A 16,537-nucleotide genomic window follows, 5' to 3' on the forward strand; every position below is an offset into this window, starting at 1 on the left:
CTATAATAGGCTTGAAAAGACTAATAAATTCATTTAACATATATGTTACTCAAAATGGCTTAACAATTAACGAAAAAAAATAAAAATAATGTTAATAGGAAAGGGTAAATTAGGGGTAAAGGATTTGAATATTAATGGTCTAACAATAGACTGTGTAAAATCCTACAAGTATTTGGGAATTACATTTGACGATGGACTGTCATTTAGACAGCATTTTAATCATTTGGAGGCTAAAGGAACTTCTCTTGCCTTTGCCTTTCGAAAACTGCGAGATAAGTTATTATGTCCTAATTACGATCATTTACTTAAAGTTATGAGAGCAAAGCTCATTCCCTCCCTGGACTATGGATCAATAATTTTTAAGGGTAAGGAGGCAAAAATGTTAGAGGACATAGTTATAAGGACCTACAAATCAGTTTTTAGGATACCCAGACAGATCCCGCGTGCTAATTTAAGATTGGAATATGGCTTAAGGAACCAGATTTTGGTCCACCAAGCCGCATTTTTAAAAACTTTACTGGTATTATCTCGAGCGGAGGAGGGCACGTTAGCGAGTCTGTGCTGGTGCGAGATCTCGAAAGGCCATTGTTGGAGAAGCTGGCAGGATTACCTATCTGAGTGCCTTTTACGTTTTGAATGCCCAAATCTGGTTGATGAAGTGAGGAGCATCATGGCATATAAAAAGATATTGAATACAACTGTTGCTCTTCTGTCAGAAATTATGGATAAAGATGAGCCAAGAAAAATAACTCACTTCTGGACTATAGCAAATTCTTTTGAGAAATTGTATGCTCAACCATATTTACTTTTTCATTTAAAACCCTTGCTTAAAAAGAAATGTATGCTCTCAAGGTTCGGAATTTATCCAACCAAAGACGGAACCCCTAAGTGGGAGTACAAATGGTCATCAAATGTCTGTAGGCTGTGCGGGCTGTTTGAGGAAACGTTGCTGCACATTGTTACACTATGCTCAAAAATGTGTCAGGAAAGGAAGCTAATTTTAAAACCTATTTTTAAAGAATTAGGAGTTAGAACTTGTAGATCTGCATTAATATCCTGCTTAAGTGGCGTTAATGTCTATAATGCACAGCAATTTGTACAATTTATTTTTAAAGCTGAAAAGAAATTATGTAAGGCTGATTCCTAAAGTAATTGATAAATTTGCTGGGTGCGAAGTAATGATTTTATAGTTTTTAGGGAGTATGTGGGCAATTTTAAGGCACTTTTAAATCATTCTAAAACCTTGTGATATTTTAATGTTGTTTGGTAACTTTTGTAGCTATGATTGATTCAATTATTTTAAATATTTGAGTATGGTGCTATAATGTACAGATCAGTTTTAAAATGTATTAGTAACTATGTTATTGTCAGCACGCAGCACTTTAGTTTTGTCAGTGGAAATGTATTGTATTCTTTAGTTGCTGCTGAAAGCACAGGCCACCTTAGTATTGATGGCGGGATAGTATCGCTGTTGCTAATAGTTATAGTCATTTTAGAAATCTAGTCATATTGGTTGCTTGTTTTTAGCATTTTAATCTTAATTTTTATCATGTGAGCTCATTGCACTTTAACTGGAAATTATAAGCTGCTATCATATGTACTAAGCACTTTACCTCCAAAACTGGAAAACGGTTAATCAGATGTCGGGCAAGTTATATTTTAACTGGAAATTATAAGCTGCTATCACATGTACTTATGCACTTTACCTCCAAAACTGGAATATGGTTAATCCGATATCGGGCATGTTATATCTTTGCATTGTATTCATATTAGTCCAATCAGGCTTTGTCCTTGTTATGTATTTTTGTTTTTGTAATGATTTTAATTATTTTAATTAATCAACACATAAAGTAAATAAAGTATAATGCCTTTTCTGCCATTCCTCAGTAGCTCTGTTATCACTCAATCAACCATATTCAGTTTCATTGTGCGAAAAACTAATTTTTAGATGAGCAGTGGGTTACTCCTGCTCATCAAAAAATGATTACATGTCACAATCTGAAGTACACTAAAATCTACAGTAATCCAATGTCATTTGTAAATGAAGCTGCTTATTCTCCTTCCCACTTTTAAGAGACAGAAAAAAACATTGCCAACTTTCTCATCTTTTAGTGCCATTTAAGGGTCTACTAGGTCTTATCAAGGAGGATGAGGGTTACTAGAGGCTACTAAATTAGTGGGTGGAAAAGGTGGTGTTAAAGCTAATGGAATGAGCAGCCATTGTAGCTTCCCCTATTGGTGCCAGTCATGGTAACACACTAGAACATCAGAAGACCGAATTACCAGGGGTTTGGTCACAATCTATAGTGGAGAACTCATTCTAGCTTTATCTAAATCTCTTTCAGATAGCAACATGGCACAGAGACCTCATGGCTTTCTTTCCATCTGGGAATGATCCTGAAATCATGTGGACTCTCATGAGGTATTATTTGATTTTGAACCCTTTCTTCTACTCCTCATGTTGCAGGGCTCAGACATGCAGTTTGCCTTCAGGGGACGGACATTACTATTCTGTGTCAGTTTGCGGTTTGATTTATTGATTGGTTTATTTAAATAAATGTCACTAGTTGATTCACTGGCTAGCTGTTGTTGACTCCTATTGTGTGGTTTGTCTTTTAGAAGTGTTTCAGACTCAAGAAATAATTTCCCACAATTTCTATATTCTTGAATATGTGATGGAAGTGAGTGTGACAGATTGTGGGTTTTCTGGATCAACATTCCCACCCCAGGAGTCAGAATCAAGCAAGTTGAAGAGCATTAATCTGCCGTGATGGAGCTGCTGGACAGGTGCTGAAGGCACACTAGTGAAGGCCCACTAATGCTTGCTCGTATGCAGGAGCCTGGATACATACTTTCTGCATCTTCCTTGTAGACCACCTTGTTTGCTACAAAGACATGTAGTGAAGGAGAGGGCAACCAGGAGGTACAAGCATTCGAATCCTCAACTGGTGACAGATATCTGCATAGTAAGGGAATAAGCCCAGATTCACTGTTTTTGCCTGTCTCCTCTTGTTTCATGCTCCTTAATGGATGCATAGGTCTGTCTGGTAGAGCTCCTGTTCATCCACTCATGGCTGTTTACTCAAACATGAGTAGAGCAACTAATTTATTCCTAAGGTGCCTGTGAGCACACCCTGCTGCAGCTCATTATATGCACCACAATGTATGGTATATCCCCCAAAGGTGTGCCTTTAGTCAAATCCGACTTACAGAAAGTTAAGGGTTGTCATGCATGGTAAGCAGGAGGCATATATGAGGTTAGTTTTTATTCAGGCTGAAACTACAGAAGCACCGATCCAACACTGAGAATGGCTCACACAGTTAATGTTTAATTGAATTGATGTGTTCTTCAAAGTACCACTTACCCCAGTAACCACTGTCAACAATTCAGAAAATATTTCTCAGATTCCAGCAGCAAAAGCATACTGGTATACTTCTGACCAGAATTACGGATCTGGGAATATTACCCACATATCCTACCAAATGGATAATACCATTATCATTCCTTCCCAATCAGGATAATCATGACGGAGACCTGGGGGGGTTGTTTCACGAGGTAGAAGTACGGGATGCCATATGTCCCTCAGGACAGCGATCTTCCCTTAACAAGCCAGTATGTGGTGGGGCAAGGAATTTCACTTTACCTTCTTTTGATCTTTATATGAGTCAAGTCACTCGCACAGCAGAGATGCAATGTCAGGGGCAAGGATATATATTTGTAAAAGATGCCAGACGAAAGTGATGAATGCCTGAAAAGCATCACTTGCTAACTTGGATGAAGATACCATGTAGCTGTTTGGTATGTACAGGAAAACAATAAGGAAGGGACAAGTCAGGCCAGGAAGAGGAGTGCACATATATGCATGCACAAAAATGAGAAGTTCTTGAAGCAAACTAAATGTGACAGGAATTTAAGTGTAGCAGAGGTTAAACAGGCACTTTCAAAAACAGTAATAAAGCAGAAGGAACAAATGAACTAATACCAAATAAACCATAAAGGGTCTGTTAGACCCGTCATCTTTAGGGTGGTCTTTCCCCAGACTTTTTGCCTTTGGCCTCTCATTTTTGCTGATTCTTTTTGTTGACCTTAGGACTTTGAGCACTTTACTACTGCTAACCAATGCTAAATTGCATGTGATTCTCCCCTGCGTGGATCCTGTAGCCGGCCTGCCCTCTATTGCGGTCAACCTGACCTTTGGATTTGCACTAGACACTCACAACCTCAAGTAACCTTTTGCCTGCTAGTGACTTCTATGCACTGTCTTTGCATTTAATCTTTAAATGTTCTTATCTCAACTTCTACTGATTGGATTTGTATGGTTTTGGTCTCGTTTTGGTCAGACAAATATTCTCAATTTGTCTGTGTGTGTGTTTCTGTTTGTGTCTGTGTGTGTGTGTCTGTCTGTGTGTCTGTCTGTTTGTCTGTCTGTGTCTGTTTTTTTTGTACAAATCTTTACACATTGCCTCTTTAGATAAGTCTAACTGCTCTGTGCCAAGCTACCAAAGGGTGAGCATGGTTTATTTTTGAGTGTGTATCTAGCTTACCCTGACTAGAGTGGTAGTTCTTGCCTTGCCTGGTAAATACCACAACCAACCAGGAATTCCACTTCTAACAGGGTCACCTAAAAACTGGAGCATAGTAAAATTCAATTTAAGTTTAATATGTATAAGACAAAACAAAAAATTAAACCAAACATTTCGGTGGTACTCTCCCTGCCTTTCTATTCTTTAAAGTCTAAAAACAGGTTTATTTTAGAGATTCCTAAGTTTTGTTCAAATCAATGGGTGCCAGGTCCTTTTCTCCTGCAGCAGCCATGAATGCAATTCCATGCCACTGTACCTGCTGACATTCAGAAAACTGTTGTAGACTTGGTTGTTTCCAGCCCCTGGATGACCTAGATTCTCCATCTTTGCTGCTGCTTTTTAAAGCCTGTTCACTTGGTGATGTTGATCGAGTTCTGGTTTTTAATGTAAAGACACCCTAATAGCGCCTCAGAAATGTCAAAACTAAACTAAAACCTGTCGATTTAAATGTAGGGATAAAGCTGGAATCAGAAACACAAAGAGTTGAAGGAAATGTGATATTTAATACCTGTTCGAAATAACATACAAACCAATACCCAGAGCAGCAAACGCAGCAAGGATCAAGAGGACAGTGCAGGCTGTGAATGGTATTTAAGTATGTTTTGTCATTGTGATGTTAGCTTTTCTCTATTGCAATTCTCTTCTTATGTTCATGGCATTGAGCAACTAAACACATACCGTGTAGCGTACATAAATTTTGTTTGTGTTCTTCCAATCCCTATGTGTCAACCTAAGGCAAGTTCATATCTAATTGTAGGTACAGAATGCATATACTATACTCATGGAACAACACGCCAGAAAAATCTCAAGTTGTTTACAAACTTCATATGGCAAAAATGTCATGGAATTCTGGAAGTTTTCGGTAGCCTAACATTGTGTATGCTTTTCGGCTGCAGGAGACTACTTAAGCAGAAAATATCGTGCATCAATATTAAATAGTGCCTTCAATTTGCACCCGAGACACCAGCCAGCACATTAAACACATACAAAGTTTTCATGAAATATGACTTTCCACCCCTAATGTATAGTTAGTATGCACTACACACCGATTTGCCCGGCCAACTGTGCTATGAATAGTAGTGCCTCAGAACTATATTTTCAAAACCACTTGTCTAAAAAATGCAATTATATTACATTTATCTATGTTCTTGTTAGGAAAATATATACAGAAAAATTCAGATTGAAAAATGTGCTAATTTGCCAAACGTTATTCAAAAACAATCGCAGCTTTTCGATTGCTTTTGTGGTCAATAATTGGTCCAAAGGTGCAATACATGATGCTATTTTAATTATTAATTTTGTTATTGATACAAAATTGCCCACCTCAAGAACGAGCCAAAGTTGGTCACCAGCCTTGATGTCTTTTTTGAAATACATCCCGAAAAACTTGACTACATTGGGATGATCGGAAAGAGATTTAAGGATGTTATACTCGGCTTCGATTTCTTCATCAATATCCTCCTGTGATGAAACAAGGAAAGACAATACAGTGCCTGTGAGAAGCAACAACAATGTAGCCAAATATATCATCACTTTAATAACATATTAACTATTGACCTAAATCAAATTCGGGTAAAGAACAGATGCCTTGAAATATGATTTTCCAGTTAGGCTTGTGTATGATTTTCCAGTTAGGCTTGTGTAATTATCACAACACTTCAGATACATGGGATGAAAAAAGATAGATTTGTGTAATACTAAGGTGGTTACAGTCCAATTAGCTGGAACTATGAAATATAAGACTGAGACTTGTTCTCACATTGGAAAAAATACTTGATCCCTACAATGATGTTCTGCACACGGATTATGGAAAGTAATTCACGGATTTGACGTCATCACTGTGATGACCTAATTTTTAAACCGCTTTATGAGCAATAAATACGGCCAAATATATAGTATATGTATGTGAATGAATCCAGATGCCACTTCAGTTGTAGAAATCATTTTTAAAAGGCTAGTAACTTTCCGCTAATAGCAATCCTAAATCTGTACTAGAAAGAATGTTTGGGCAACTAATTAGTTTTTGATAAATGTAGTGCTACTTGATCAACCTGGTACACATATACTAGGAGTCACCAAGTTTGCTTTCCCATGCAATGTCTCATACACAATTTCCCCACTAAAAACATAAAACTACAGAAGGAAAGATCGTCAGACATGGCAGATATATTGTTATCCGCTACTTTCAGTGCCTTATACTGATCTTGTTATTTTGTTTTCAGAGTTTTTGGGAAAAATTATAAAAATGTAGCAGTCCAATACTTGTATCTGTCTGCCCTATGTACATATGCATTATACCTAGCAAAGATATGGCCAAATTTGAAAACTCAGCTTCTGGTTGGCTGAAGCAAATCAGTTATTTTCTACCATTACTTCCACACTACACCCCAGCTCCTGCTGGTAGCCCCAAACATAGCCACATGCTATGAGATGACCCAGAATCCTGAGGGGCACGCATAGATTACAGAAGGAGCAGCAGCTGCAGCCATGACAACAGGTGATGGAAGAGTGATTGACAGTGGCATACTGCCCTGTCATTTGCTCATAGACAGCCATGTCATTTTCAGGAAGTGGTCCACTTCAAACTCCAGGGCTTATTTAGCCCATGGCAGGCTGTATTTTGATATGGTATCGGAGTAATGCACTCTGCTGTCCTTGTGGACAACAGTCAACTGCCTGGCTCAGATAGTTGTGCCTTTAGAGGAGTTGCCACCACCGTGGCTGTAGCTGCGCATTCTGGGCACCATGCTCAATGCATCTGCACAGCAATGTTTTCTGTTAAGAAAAAAAAGGCCCTCCCAAAGAAGGAGTTTGTTTTTGTTCATGAACACCCGGCTTTCCTGGCAGTCCCAAACAGAAAAAACAGTCATAACATCTACTATAAATAGGATGAATGGTCGGAGGTACCTTTTGCAGACTACTCAATGTCAGCCAGGTCTTTGGTGAAAAGATTCCACTTGCAGAGGCAGTGTGGGCCTTCCCGGCAGCAGCAGAAGTTTAGCTGCCTCTAAATAGTGTATGCAAACCAGTAATATTAAGGACAGGGAACTCTGCCATGCTAATTTAGGCCCTTCAGTAGTCTCTGTTCTGGTGAAACTCCTGCATTAGTGGCAGATAAAGGTGTAAAAATGCCTTTCAAGTGACACCTGTCTGCATGCTTGGAGAATTTGCTTCAGGAGAGTTTGAGGTTCAGAAGAACTACAAAGTTCCAGGTACAGACTCAAAGGAGGCTGTTGGCCAGTTCACAATGTCCAGGGTGGTAGGATGTTCAATGGGGAAGTCATGGAAGACCTGCAGCAATGACCTGCACCAGGGGTGGAGAAACTAATGTAACTGATTGAGACTTTGGCGACTTGCCCTACTTCATCACAAGTAAAAACATTTTATTCAACTAAACATGTATACGTTACAATTACTGACCTAGTGCCACACTATGGGCTTAATTATGATGATGGGCGGTTTTACCGCCGGGCGCTATTGCGGCGGTCAGGAGACTGCCCGACAAGCATATGGCTGTCCGACCAATGTATTTGGATATGACTGCTGGGCTCACGGTCAGAAAGTTGGCGGTCCCACCGCAGCAGCATGGCTCAGGCATTTAGAAGGGCCACAACAGAAGCTGCAGCCGTGCAGCACTTTCTGCACATCCGCGTACCCTGTGCATGCACAATAGTGCATGGAGGTAAGTGGGGGCACATTCCTTTTCCCCTCGGGACACACTGCATTTTTCTGGCTCCTAATGGATTCCCTACCGGTGGTACCACATATTCGTATTTTTTTCTAGCTTTTAGTTACTTTTCAGGTTTCAGTGTATGCGGAGACGTGCATATCTTCCCAGGGGTAGGCAGAACATTTTTAAGTTCTGCTTTGGAGGACGGTGACTGGATTTTCTCACAGGATTTTTAGCTCCCCTGCAAGATCTCTTTAACATCCCTACTGTGGAATGGTGTACACACAGCTGTCCTCTGAGACGTGTAGTGTTACCCACACATGTTTCTCCACCCTGCAGCCGAAGGACATACGTCTGTCTATTCAGTATCTCTGCCACAGTGAGAACAAAGTAGACTCTGCTCTGTAAAGCTCAACAGGTCTGGCTTACAAGTGAAAATGCATGCAAGACTTGTTTGTTTTGTCAGATCTTGTACATATATTGTAGTGTTCACGAATTCCTTAGACTCGACACTTGATTTGTGCAAGCTGAAATTTGTAGATTTTCCCCAATAGAAGATCTCTATAGGTGGAAAAATTAAATGGATCCCTTGAGTTTCCCAAAACCAAGTTTCGAGAGGGTGCGGTCATTTATAGGGTGAACATTGGACAAAAAGGATGCCCAAAAAGTGCAGTAATGAATGATTCCCATTCTAACGCTACAGCTCCCTTGGACACCAGCAACTAGCAATCAGTAGTAATTTACTGTTTATAGGGCAAAGGACTATTCAGGTGTACAGTGAGTAATCATAAAGTAAGTAATCGATACCTGAATATTAGACGTTCCTGGGAATAACCTGAAAGCCAATACCTACCTCCTCGAGATAACTCTTGTTGTAGAAGCAGTGGGATGCTGTTGAATAGGTATATTAAATATGCAAGCAAGATTTCCTTATTATCTATTGTATATCAATATGGTTATAAGACACTATATCACAGTCAATAATATTGACCTATAATTATGTTGCATCCTGACAATCTCCCAACACTATATCATTATGAGTCTTTAATTATTAATATTACCACGTCCACACCAACTTACCTATACTTACCTTCTGACAAATTAGTTAGGTCGATGTATAATGCAATAATGTAATGGGGGTATGGTGTCTACAAAGTCACCTAATTGATGTTTTTTTATGAAAGATCTTCTACAGGTTACAATTTGTAGGCACTCCCAGAGAGAAAAGGGTTTGCTTTTTTGTCAAAATCCTGACACTAAAACACAGTCCAGGTGATAAATAAAATTGTGTAACATCCCCAAGCACAAATTTAGCTTACATTAATTGGATCCAGAATCTTGACGGCAGCTCTACTTTCATCTTTTTTGTTCAGAACTTTGTAAACTTTGCCGTAGGTTCCTTTGCCAATAGTCTCTATAATTTCCCAGGTATCAGATGGATCTGGAAAACTGTCAAAGATGATACTCTTTCGACCTAATGGTATCATCTCGAATAGTGACACCTAAAACAAACAAACAAACAAAAACATTAAAAAATGCATATGCCTACTAAAAACTGTGAAAAGCATTGAGAAAGAAACAAAATATTTAAGCTTTGTACAGAGCGGTTCTCCTTGTTTTTCATATTGTACAATTGTTCCTTTCTTTCAATAGATTTTTGAACTTATGTACTGTTTTGTCATCACCACATTTGCAGATAATGTGTGCATGAATCAAGATTTCAATATATGCAGTAATTGCCACACCCCGTGGAGTTTTCCTCCACGCTATTTTCACCAGGTAAATAATTATAGAATTGATTCTTGGAGGAAAAAAATGTGGTATTACTTGGTTATCGGACGTTCTGAGTTATGTGACGATACCACAACCTGTACATACAGTGTGCCATGACATCACTATTTGCATGCAGTGTTATCACGCCAAACCCACAGCTCTTATTTTAATGACAGCATAAGATGATTAGACCTTTTTGAAAAGAAAATGTGTGTATGAAAGTGTGAACTAAAAAATTGTGGAATCGTAATGCTAACATATTTTACCAGTGTTAGAAATTGGGTTTATTTGTTGACGGAGGTGTGAGCCCCTTCCAAGCAGCAGCCACTCTCCTTGTCAGGGTAAGGCATAGCAACCCGCAAATGAACCTGTGTTCAACCTCTGGTAGCTTGGCATGCAGCATTCAGGCTTAACTGAAGAGGCAATGTGTAAAGTATTTTGTTCAACAGTTCAGTGAAAACACCACGCACAAATGATCTCACACCAGGTTAGAAAGATACAGGTTAATTTAATATTTAAAACAAGACAAAAACTAAAAAATTCAATTAGCAGAATTGGATTTAGGAATTTTCAAAGAATAAACTGCAATATATCACCTAAAAGCATAAGCACTAACAGCAGCTATCTGGTCATGCTAGACCGGGTCAAAGTCAAAAGGTCAGGCCGGCCGCAATGCATAACAGGTCGGATACGGTACTAGATCAGTCCTGCTGAAGGTTCACCCTCTCAAATTTTTGCAAAGAGTCCAGTTCTCATTGGAGAAGGTTGCCGGGAGCAAGGAGAGTGCTGCAGGCTGTGGTCGGCGTGGCGCAGAGAGCTGGTCAGGCTTCGCAGATAGGCAGGCTGGAGCTTCAGGTTGGCGGCTCCCCGCAAAATGCTGATGTAACTGTGCAAAAAGACGGCCTGGTGGTGGTTTGTGCTGATTTTCAGATCGAGTGGTGTGGTTCTGGTGCAAACTGGCCTGTTTGCAGTCGTGCAAGCCCAAAAGCTTCATTTTAAGAGCTCGAGATGCACCACTTGGGGGTCAGGAACTTGCTGAAGATGGGTCCAGGAGCTTTTGGGGGTTTCCTATGTCCCTGAGACTCCTATCAGTAGGCCATCAAATTAGCCCTTTGAGTCACACTGTAGTCTTGGGTTCAAGATGAAGTTAAAGGTCCAGTTCCTTCTTCCCCGGGGAAGACAGCAAGTCAGCACAACAGGGTAGCAGTTCATTTAGAGCAGCAGTCCACCAGTGGGGCAATCATTGTAGCAGCACAGCAGTCCTCCCTGGCAGAGTATCCACAGGTCCAGAAGTGTACTGAAGTGGTAGTGTACAAGGTCCTTGTTTTATGCACAGTTGTGCCTTTGAAGGGGAAAAAAGCTTCTAGAGGCATGCCTTTGAAGTGCACAGATGCCCTGCCTTCCCTGCCCCGGCCCCAGAAAAACTACAAGGGGGATGCAGTCCTTTGTGGAAACAGCTGTAAGTGAAGCTGGGCCTAGCTCTTCCCTCCCATCCTGCTAAGAATGGCCTATCCAGTCACATTGTGTGCGGCTGTCTAGGAGGACTACACAAAGCCCAACTGCCAACTACACCCAGTCATGTGACCAGAGACAGGCTCAGGCACCAAATGGCTAAGGCACGAAAATGCCAACTTTCTAAAAGAGGCATTTTCAGAATTATAATTTAAAATCCGGCTTCACCATAAGTTATGATTTTAAAATAGGATTCCAGAGAAACCAAAAATGAACCAATAATCTCTTCCCATTTGAAACTTGCACTTTTTAAATGTAATAAGGTAACTCCAATGTTCTATGGCTGAGGTAGACCTTGCAGTAGTGAAAAACAAATGAACATGTTTTTCACTACCAGGACCTGCAAAACTTAAACGTACATGTCCAATTTTTTCAGTGCACTCCAATCGGCCCTTCTGGCTGTCTAGGACCTACCCTAGAGGCGACTTATATGTATTATTAAGGAAGGTTTGGGCCTGGCAAAATGTTTATTTAGCCAGGTCGACATGGCTGGATGAAACTGCATACACTGGCTCAGCATGGACAGATCTAAGACCCATTTAAAGGGGTACTGAAGTGGGTGGCACAATCAGTGCAGCAGGCCCCCTAGTAGCATTTAATTTACAGGTCCTGGGCACATTTAGTGCACTTTACTAGGGACTTCTAAGTAAATTAAATATGCCAATTGGGTATAAGCTAATGTTACCATGCTTTGAGCACAGAGCACAAGCACTTTAGCACTGATTAATAGTGGTAAAGTGCGCAGAGTACTAAGACCAGCAAAATAAAGACAGCAAAAACAGAAGGTCCCAAGGCAAAAAATTAGGGGGATATCATGCCAAGGATGACAGGTCTGACAATCAATTGCACAGATTTTAAGTTTAGCAGTAAACTTGTATGCCTGATTCAATTTTACTATTTGAATGACAACATCTAACTACTTTACAGATGAAAAAAATGGCAGGCACCAATACCAGCAAAAGGCTGATCGTGATTGTGCAGGAAAACTAGTAAAATGCTATGTGTCATTGTGCACTGAAAAACACTAAATGGCTGATTTTAGAGTTTCCAGATCCCGCTTCATTTTAAACCATTCAAACTCTTCTCAATTATTACTGCGTTTTTAACACTTATTTTTCATTCTTTTGTTGTTTCGCCCATCAAATCCACAAGTATATCGTCCTGTATTTCAAAAACTTCTCATATTTCCTTGTGCCCATCCGGACTTCTTTGAAAATAAGATCTTCATACACATAATATAAAGCATAGCGTAGAGTAGTGACGCTTTTTTGGTTGTGTATTCAACAGTATTGACTAATTTGCAATGTTACTGCTAGTATTTAAAGTGTCCTTTTAAAATGACTTTAAACATGATATTGATTTTACGTATGAATAATGTATTGTTTAAAACTATCCATTTACAGCTAGCCCTGATGAAGGGCTAGAACGTAGCCCGAAATGCATTGGGTCGGAAACAAATGAAATAAAAGAGTGCTGCTCTGAACTATTATGTGTATGAAGATCTTATTTTCAAAGAAGTCCGGATGGGCACAAGGAAATATGAGAAGTTTTTGAAATACAGGACGATATACTTGTGGATTTGATGTGCGAAACGACAAAAGAATGAAAAATAAGTGTGAAAAACGCAGTAATAATTGAGAAGAGTTTGAATGGTTGAAAATGAAGCGGGATCTGGAATCCCTATGCGCAGTGCACCTGGGAGTGGAGCGTGTAGCTACGCGCTCCCCACATAAATGTGTAAATGTAAATGTATTTGAGCTTATATAGCGCACAGCTACCCACAAAGGGTTTCCCGGCGCTTGCTTAGGGAACCCGTCCTGGTATTCCCCTGTGAGATAACCCCGGCAGGGTATCCACAAGGTGAAAGCCAGGTATCCCGCCGCGAGGGGCCGTTGTGGAGATTAAGCAAGCTATTGCCCAGAGTCACAGAGTGTGAACCCATGAGTTGAGAAGGCACCGGAGCGAGAATTATCGAGTCCGTGGAATTTTTGAGCCCAAGACCCGCCGAGGCCGGGAATTGAACCCTGGTCGAGGGCCGATCTCAGCTTCCGGGTCTGCCGACTCTAACCCCTGAGCCACACTTCTCCACATACATTACTGAACTTGAGTGTATTCGGGCTTGCACAATCCTGGGTTGCACGCACTTGGTCAAAAATTTTCGGTCGAAGTAAAAACTGGATACAATGGGAGAAAATGATGTGCAGACCACCTACATGCATCATTTGATTTTAGAGTTTGGCAAAGCAGAGACTTCACCACAACGGAGTACCCTCTCTGCCAAACTAAAGGTCGCTGGCCTGATTTACAGAGTGGCGGACCTTAAGTTTGTCAATAAATGGACACTACACTCTCTCCATTGCTGACATACTCCTTTGATGGCCCCGCAGAGGATTTCCCATTAGACCACCGGCCTGATTAAGAGTGAGCAGTCGAATGGCCAGTTTTCACTGTCTGTCACTGCCAGGTAAAACCTAGCAGTAAGGGCCAGTGAAAACTACAAAATAACCTCCTCATGTTGTGGGGGTGGCAGGGTTATTAATTTTCAAAAATAAAATCCTTTTTTTTTAAATACAAATACATGTGAAAAGTTGACAGAAGGTACCATCATCTTGATGAAGTATTCAATCAATTTCTAATTCTGTGACGTTAGTTTCTGTCAATATTCAGAGATGTCTTCAGCGCCAGCAGACATCTCTAAATTCGGAGCGATGTTACTCCGTCATGGTGACGGAATACTTTAATGCGTTACCCTGATGAAGTAATCACCGTACCTATTAATCAGGCCCTGAATCAGGCGGTAAAGCCCTGCAAGATATAGAGATAGTACTGCATAATGTTACCTCCTGATTTAGTGCTAAACTAAAACAGGATGCCAACACTTCAGTGATGTCTTCTCTCTGCATCTAAATACCTTCCATCTCAATTAAAGCATGATATGTTGGTGAACAGAAATTGCAAATTGATTATCCAACAGGAGCTGGTTTAATCAACATAAAGCTTACAAGTACAGAGAGCACCAGGGATCTAATATGTGCCATGATAGTTTTACCCATTTAATAGATGGGGAATTTTGCTCCATTAAAACATTAATAAGTTGTCTATGCAAGGCCTTTTTATAAGGAGTTTTTTTCCACACTTTCTTTTCCTTTTATAAGACAATCACTATGTTGTGCCTACTACAATCAGCATGCACTTTACTACCTCACCGCGGAGGTAGTATCCAGGCGAGTGAGTGACCTTAACATTTGTTTGACTACAGGTGCTCCTCCCCTCCCATTCAACAGGCACATGGGTCTCTAGACGGGCATATTGAATACCCATTTCAAGAGCAATGCCTATTAGGGTACAGTATAAAGTGCATTTAGGTTCTCTCCTTTTCGACAATCCATCTCAATAAAGAGGCGTATAAACTCAGGAAATCTTATCAATGTGTTCAATTTAGATTAATAAAGCATATTCCATGGCTGAACCACCAGTTTAAAGCTTCCAGCAAATTGGCAGCTCTGATTCTTTCTCCAAACCCCTGCCACTATTAAATAAATAATGGAGCAAAAACCGGGCACTCATTAGACTTGCTGACATACATGAAACCTAAGAGTTTCTGGAGCTTTCTTTTTATTCCTATTAGTACATATGAAAATATATATAATGGTGTGAGCAAGGCAGGTGATCCCGCCGAAACGTGTAACAGCCTTTCTAACAAAATAAACGGTAGGAACCCTACCTTCGATTTGCGGTGTCATCTTTCTGGTGAAGCAGTGGTAACCAGAAGTGGTAAAGGATATATATATATACCACATGATAATATATGGACTATACTCGCATGTCCATTCAAAGGCAAATAATGATTAATTGGTTAACTGAAAATCCACACACGCACTGTTGTGTTGTTAGAATTACAGCATATTGGTGAGATTATATGGTCATGAAACACGCACCACTTTTCACAGACAGAAATAAGGAACTCACGGGCTCGTGGATGTTGGGCCTGATGAAGGTACAATAAAGTTTAATTGAGAAGGAGACGCAAGAGAAAGAAAAGAGAAAAATCTATACTTGAAAAAGAAGAAAAAGTTACAAAAACAGCTAAATCACAAAGTACAAAAAAATTAATAGAAAAATATCGGGAGAAAAACAATGAACAGTAATGTTCATTGAACGAGAAATTGAATTGTACCTTTTTATGTGTCGCCATGTTTACATCTGATCCAAGTGTTTTTTCTATGTCTATGTGTAGAAGGTCATGTGATTTGGCATGTCCTTTCTTTAAAAGTGGTTTTATAAATATACTCCTTATATGTAATCAAGGCAAGGGACCCTGCAGAAACATTTCAGGGCTCAAAGCATAAAAGAATAAAAAATCATTACCAGAGTGTTGGAGACTGCTGTGTCGTCATTCAGGTGCAGGAGAGGAGCACTGGACTCTTTTGTTGATATATATATATATATATATATATATATATATATATATATATATATATATATATATATATATATATATATATATATATACACACACATATGGATACATATACATACATATATATATACACATACATGCATACATATACATACATACATATATATAAACATACATACACATACTTACATATAAATATATACACACATACACACATACTATAACATCCCTGTAACCTTTGTTTTTTTTCCAGTGAATGTATATTTATTCACTGAAAAAAACATAGGTTACAGGGACTTTATAGTTAGGCTTAGATTTCACTTGTACAAAATCATAGCAATTCAGTTACCTGAGCGAACTATAACATATTTCCCCGCAATGCACTGCTCATGAAAGCACGTTACATCACTCATGATATGGTCAGCGACATCACTGATTGCATCATCCAGTTGGTGAAAGTGTTTCATAAACGTTTCTGAAATTTAAAGATATATACTAAGCTACAGCATAAGTTAAATTACTATTCTTTCTGTACTAGTAATTAGTTATACTCTTTCTAACAAATCTCATATGAGTGG

The 16,537-nt window shown here is 39.5% G+C and overlaps 1 protein-coding gene across 1 annotated transcript in view; it reads right to left on the minus strand.

Annotated features, from left to right (window-relative positions):
* Window positions 1–16,537, minus strand: part of MYO3A (myosin IIIA) — a 1,386,887-nt gene that overhangs the window by 1,358,512 nt on the left and 11,838 nt on the right. Inside the window, exons 2-3 of the mRNA XM_086939966.1 lie at window positions 9,574–9,756; window positions 5,908–6,045 (exon numbers count right to left, since the gene is read on the minus strand). Of these exons, the coding sequence (XP_086796092.1) occupies window positions 5,908–6,045; window positions 9,574–9,756 (321 nt within the window). The remainder of the gene's footprint in view (window positions 1–5,907; window positions 6,046–9,573; window positions 9,757–16,537) is intronic.

The sequence above is a fragment of the Lissotriton vulgaris genome, chromosome 10, assembly GCF_964263255.1.
Source record: "Lissotriton vulgaris chromosome 10, aLisVul1.2, whole genome shotgun sequence".
In the NCBI taxonomy this organism is placed as follows: domain Eukaryota; kingdom Metazoa; phylum Chordata; class Amphibia; order Caudata; family Salamandridae; genus Lissotriton; species Lissotriton vulgaris.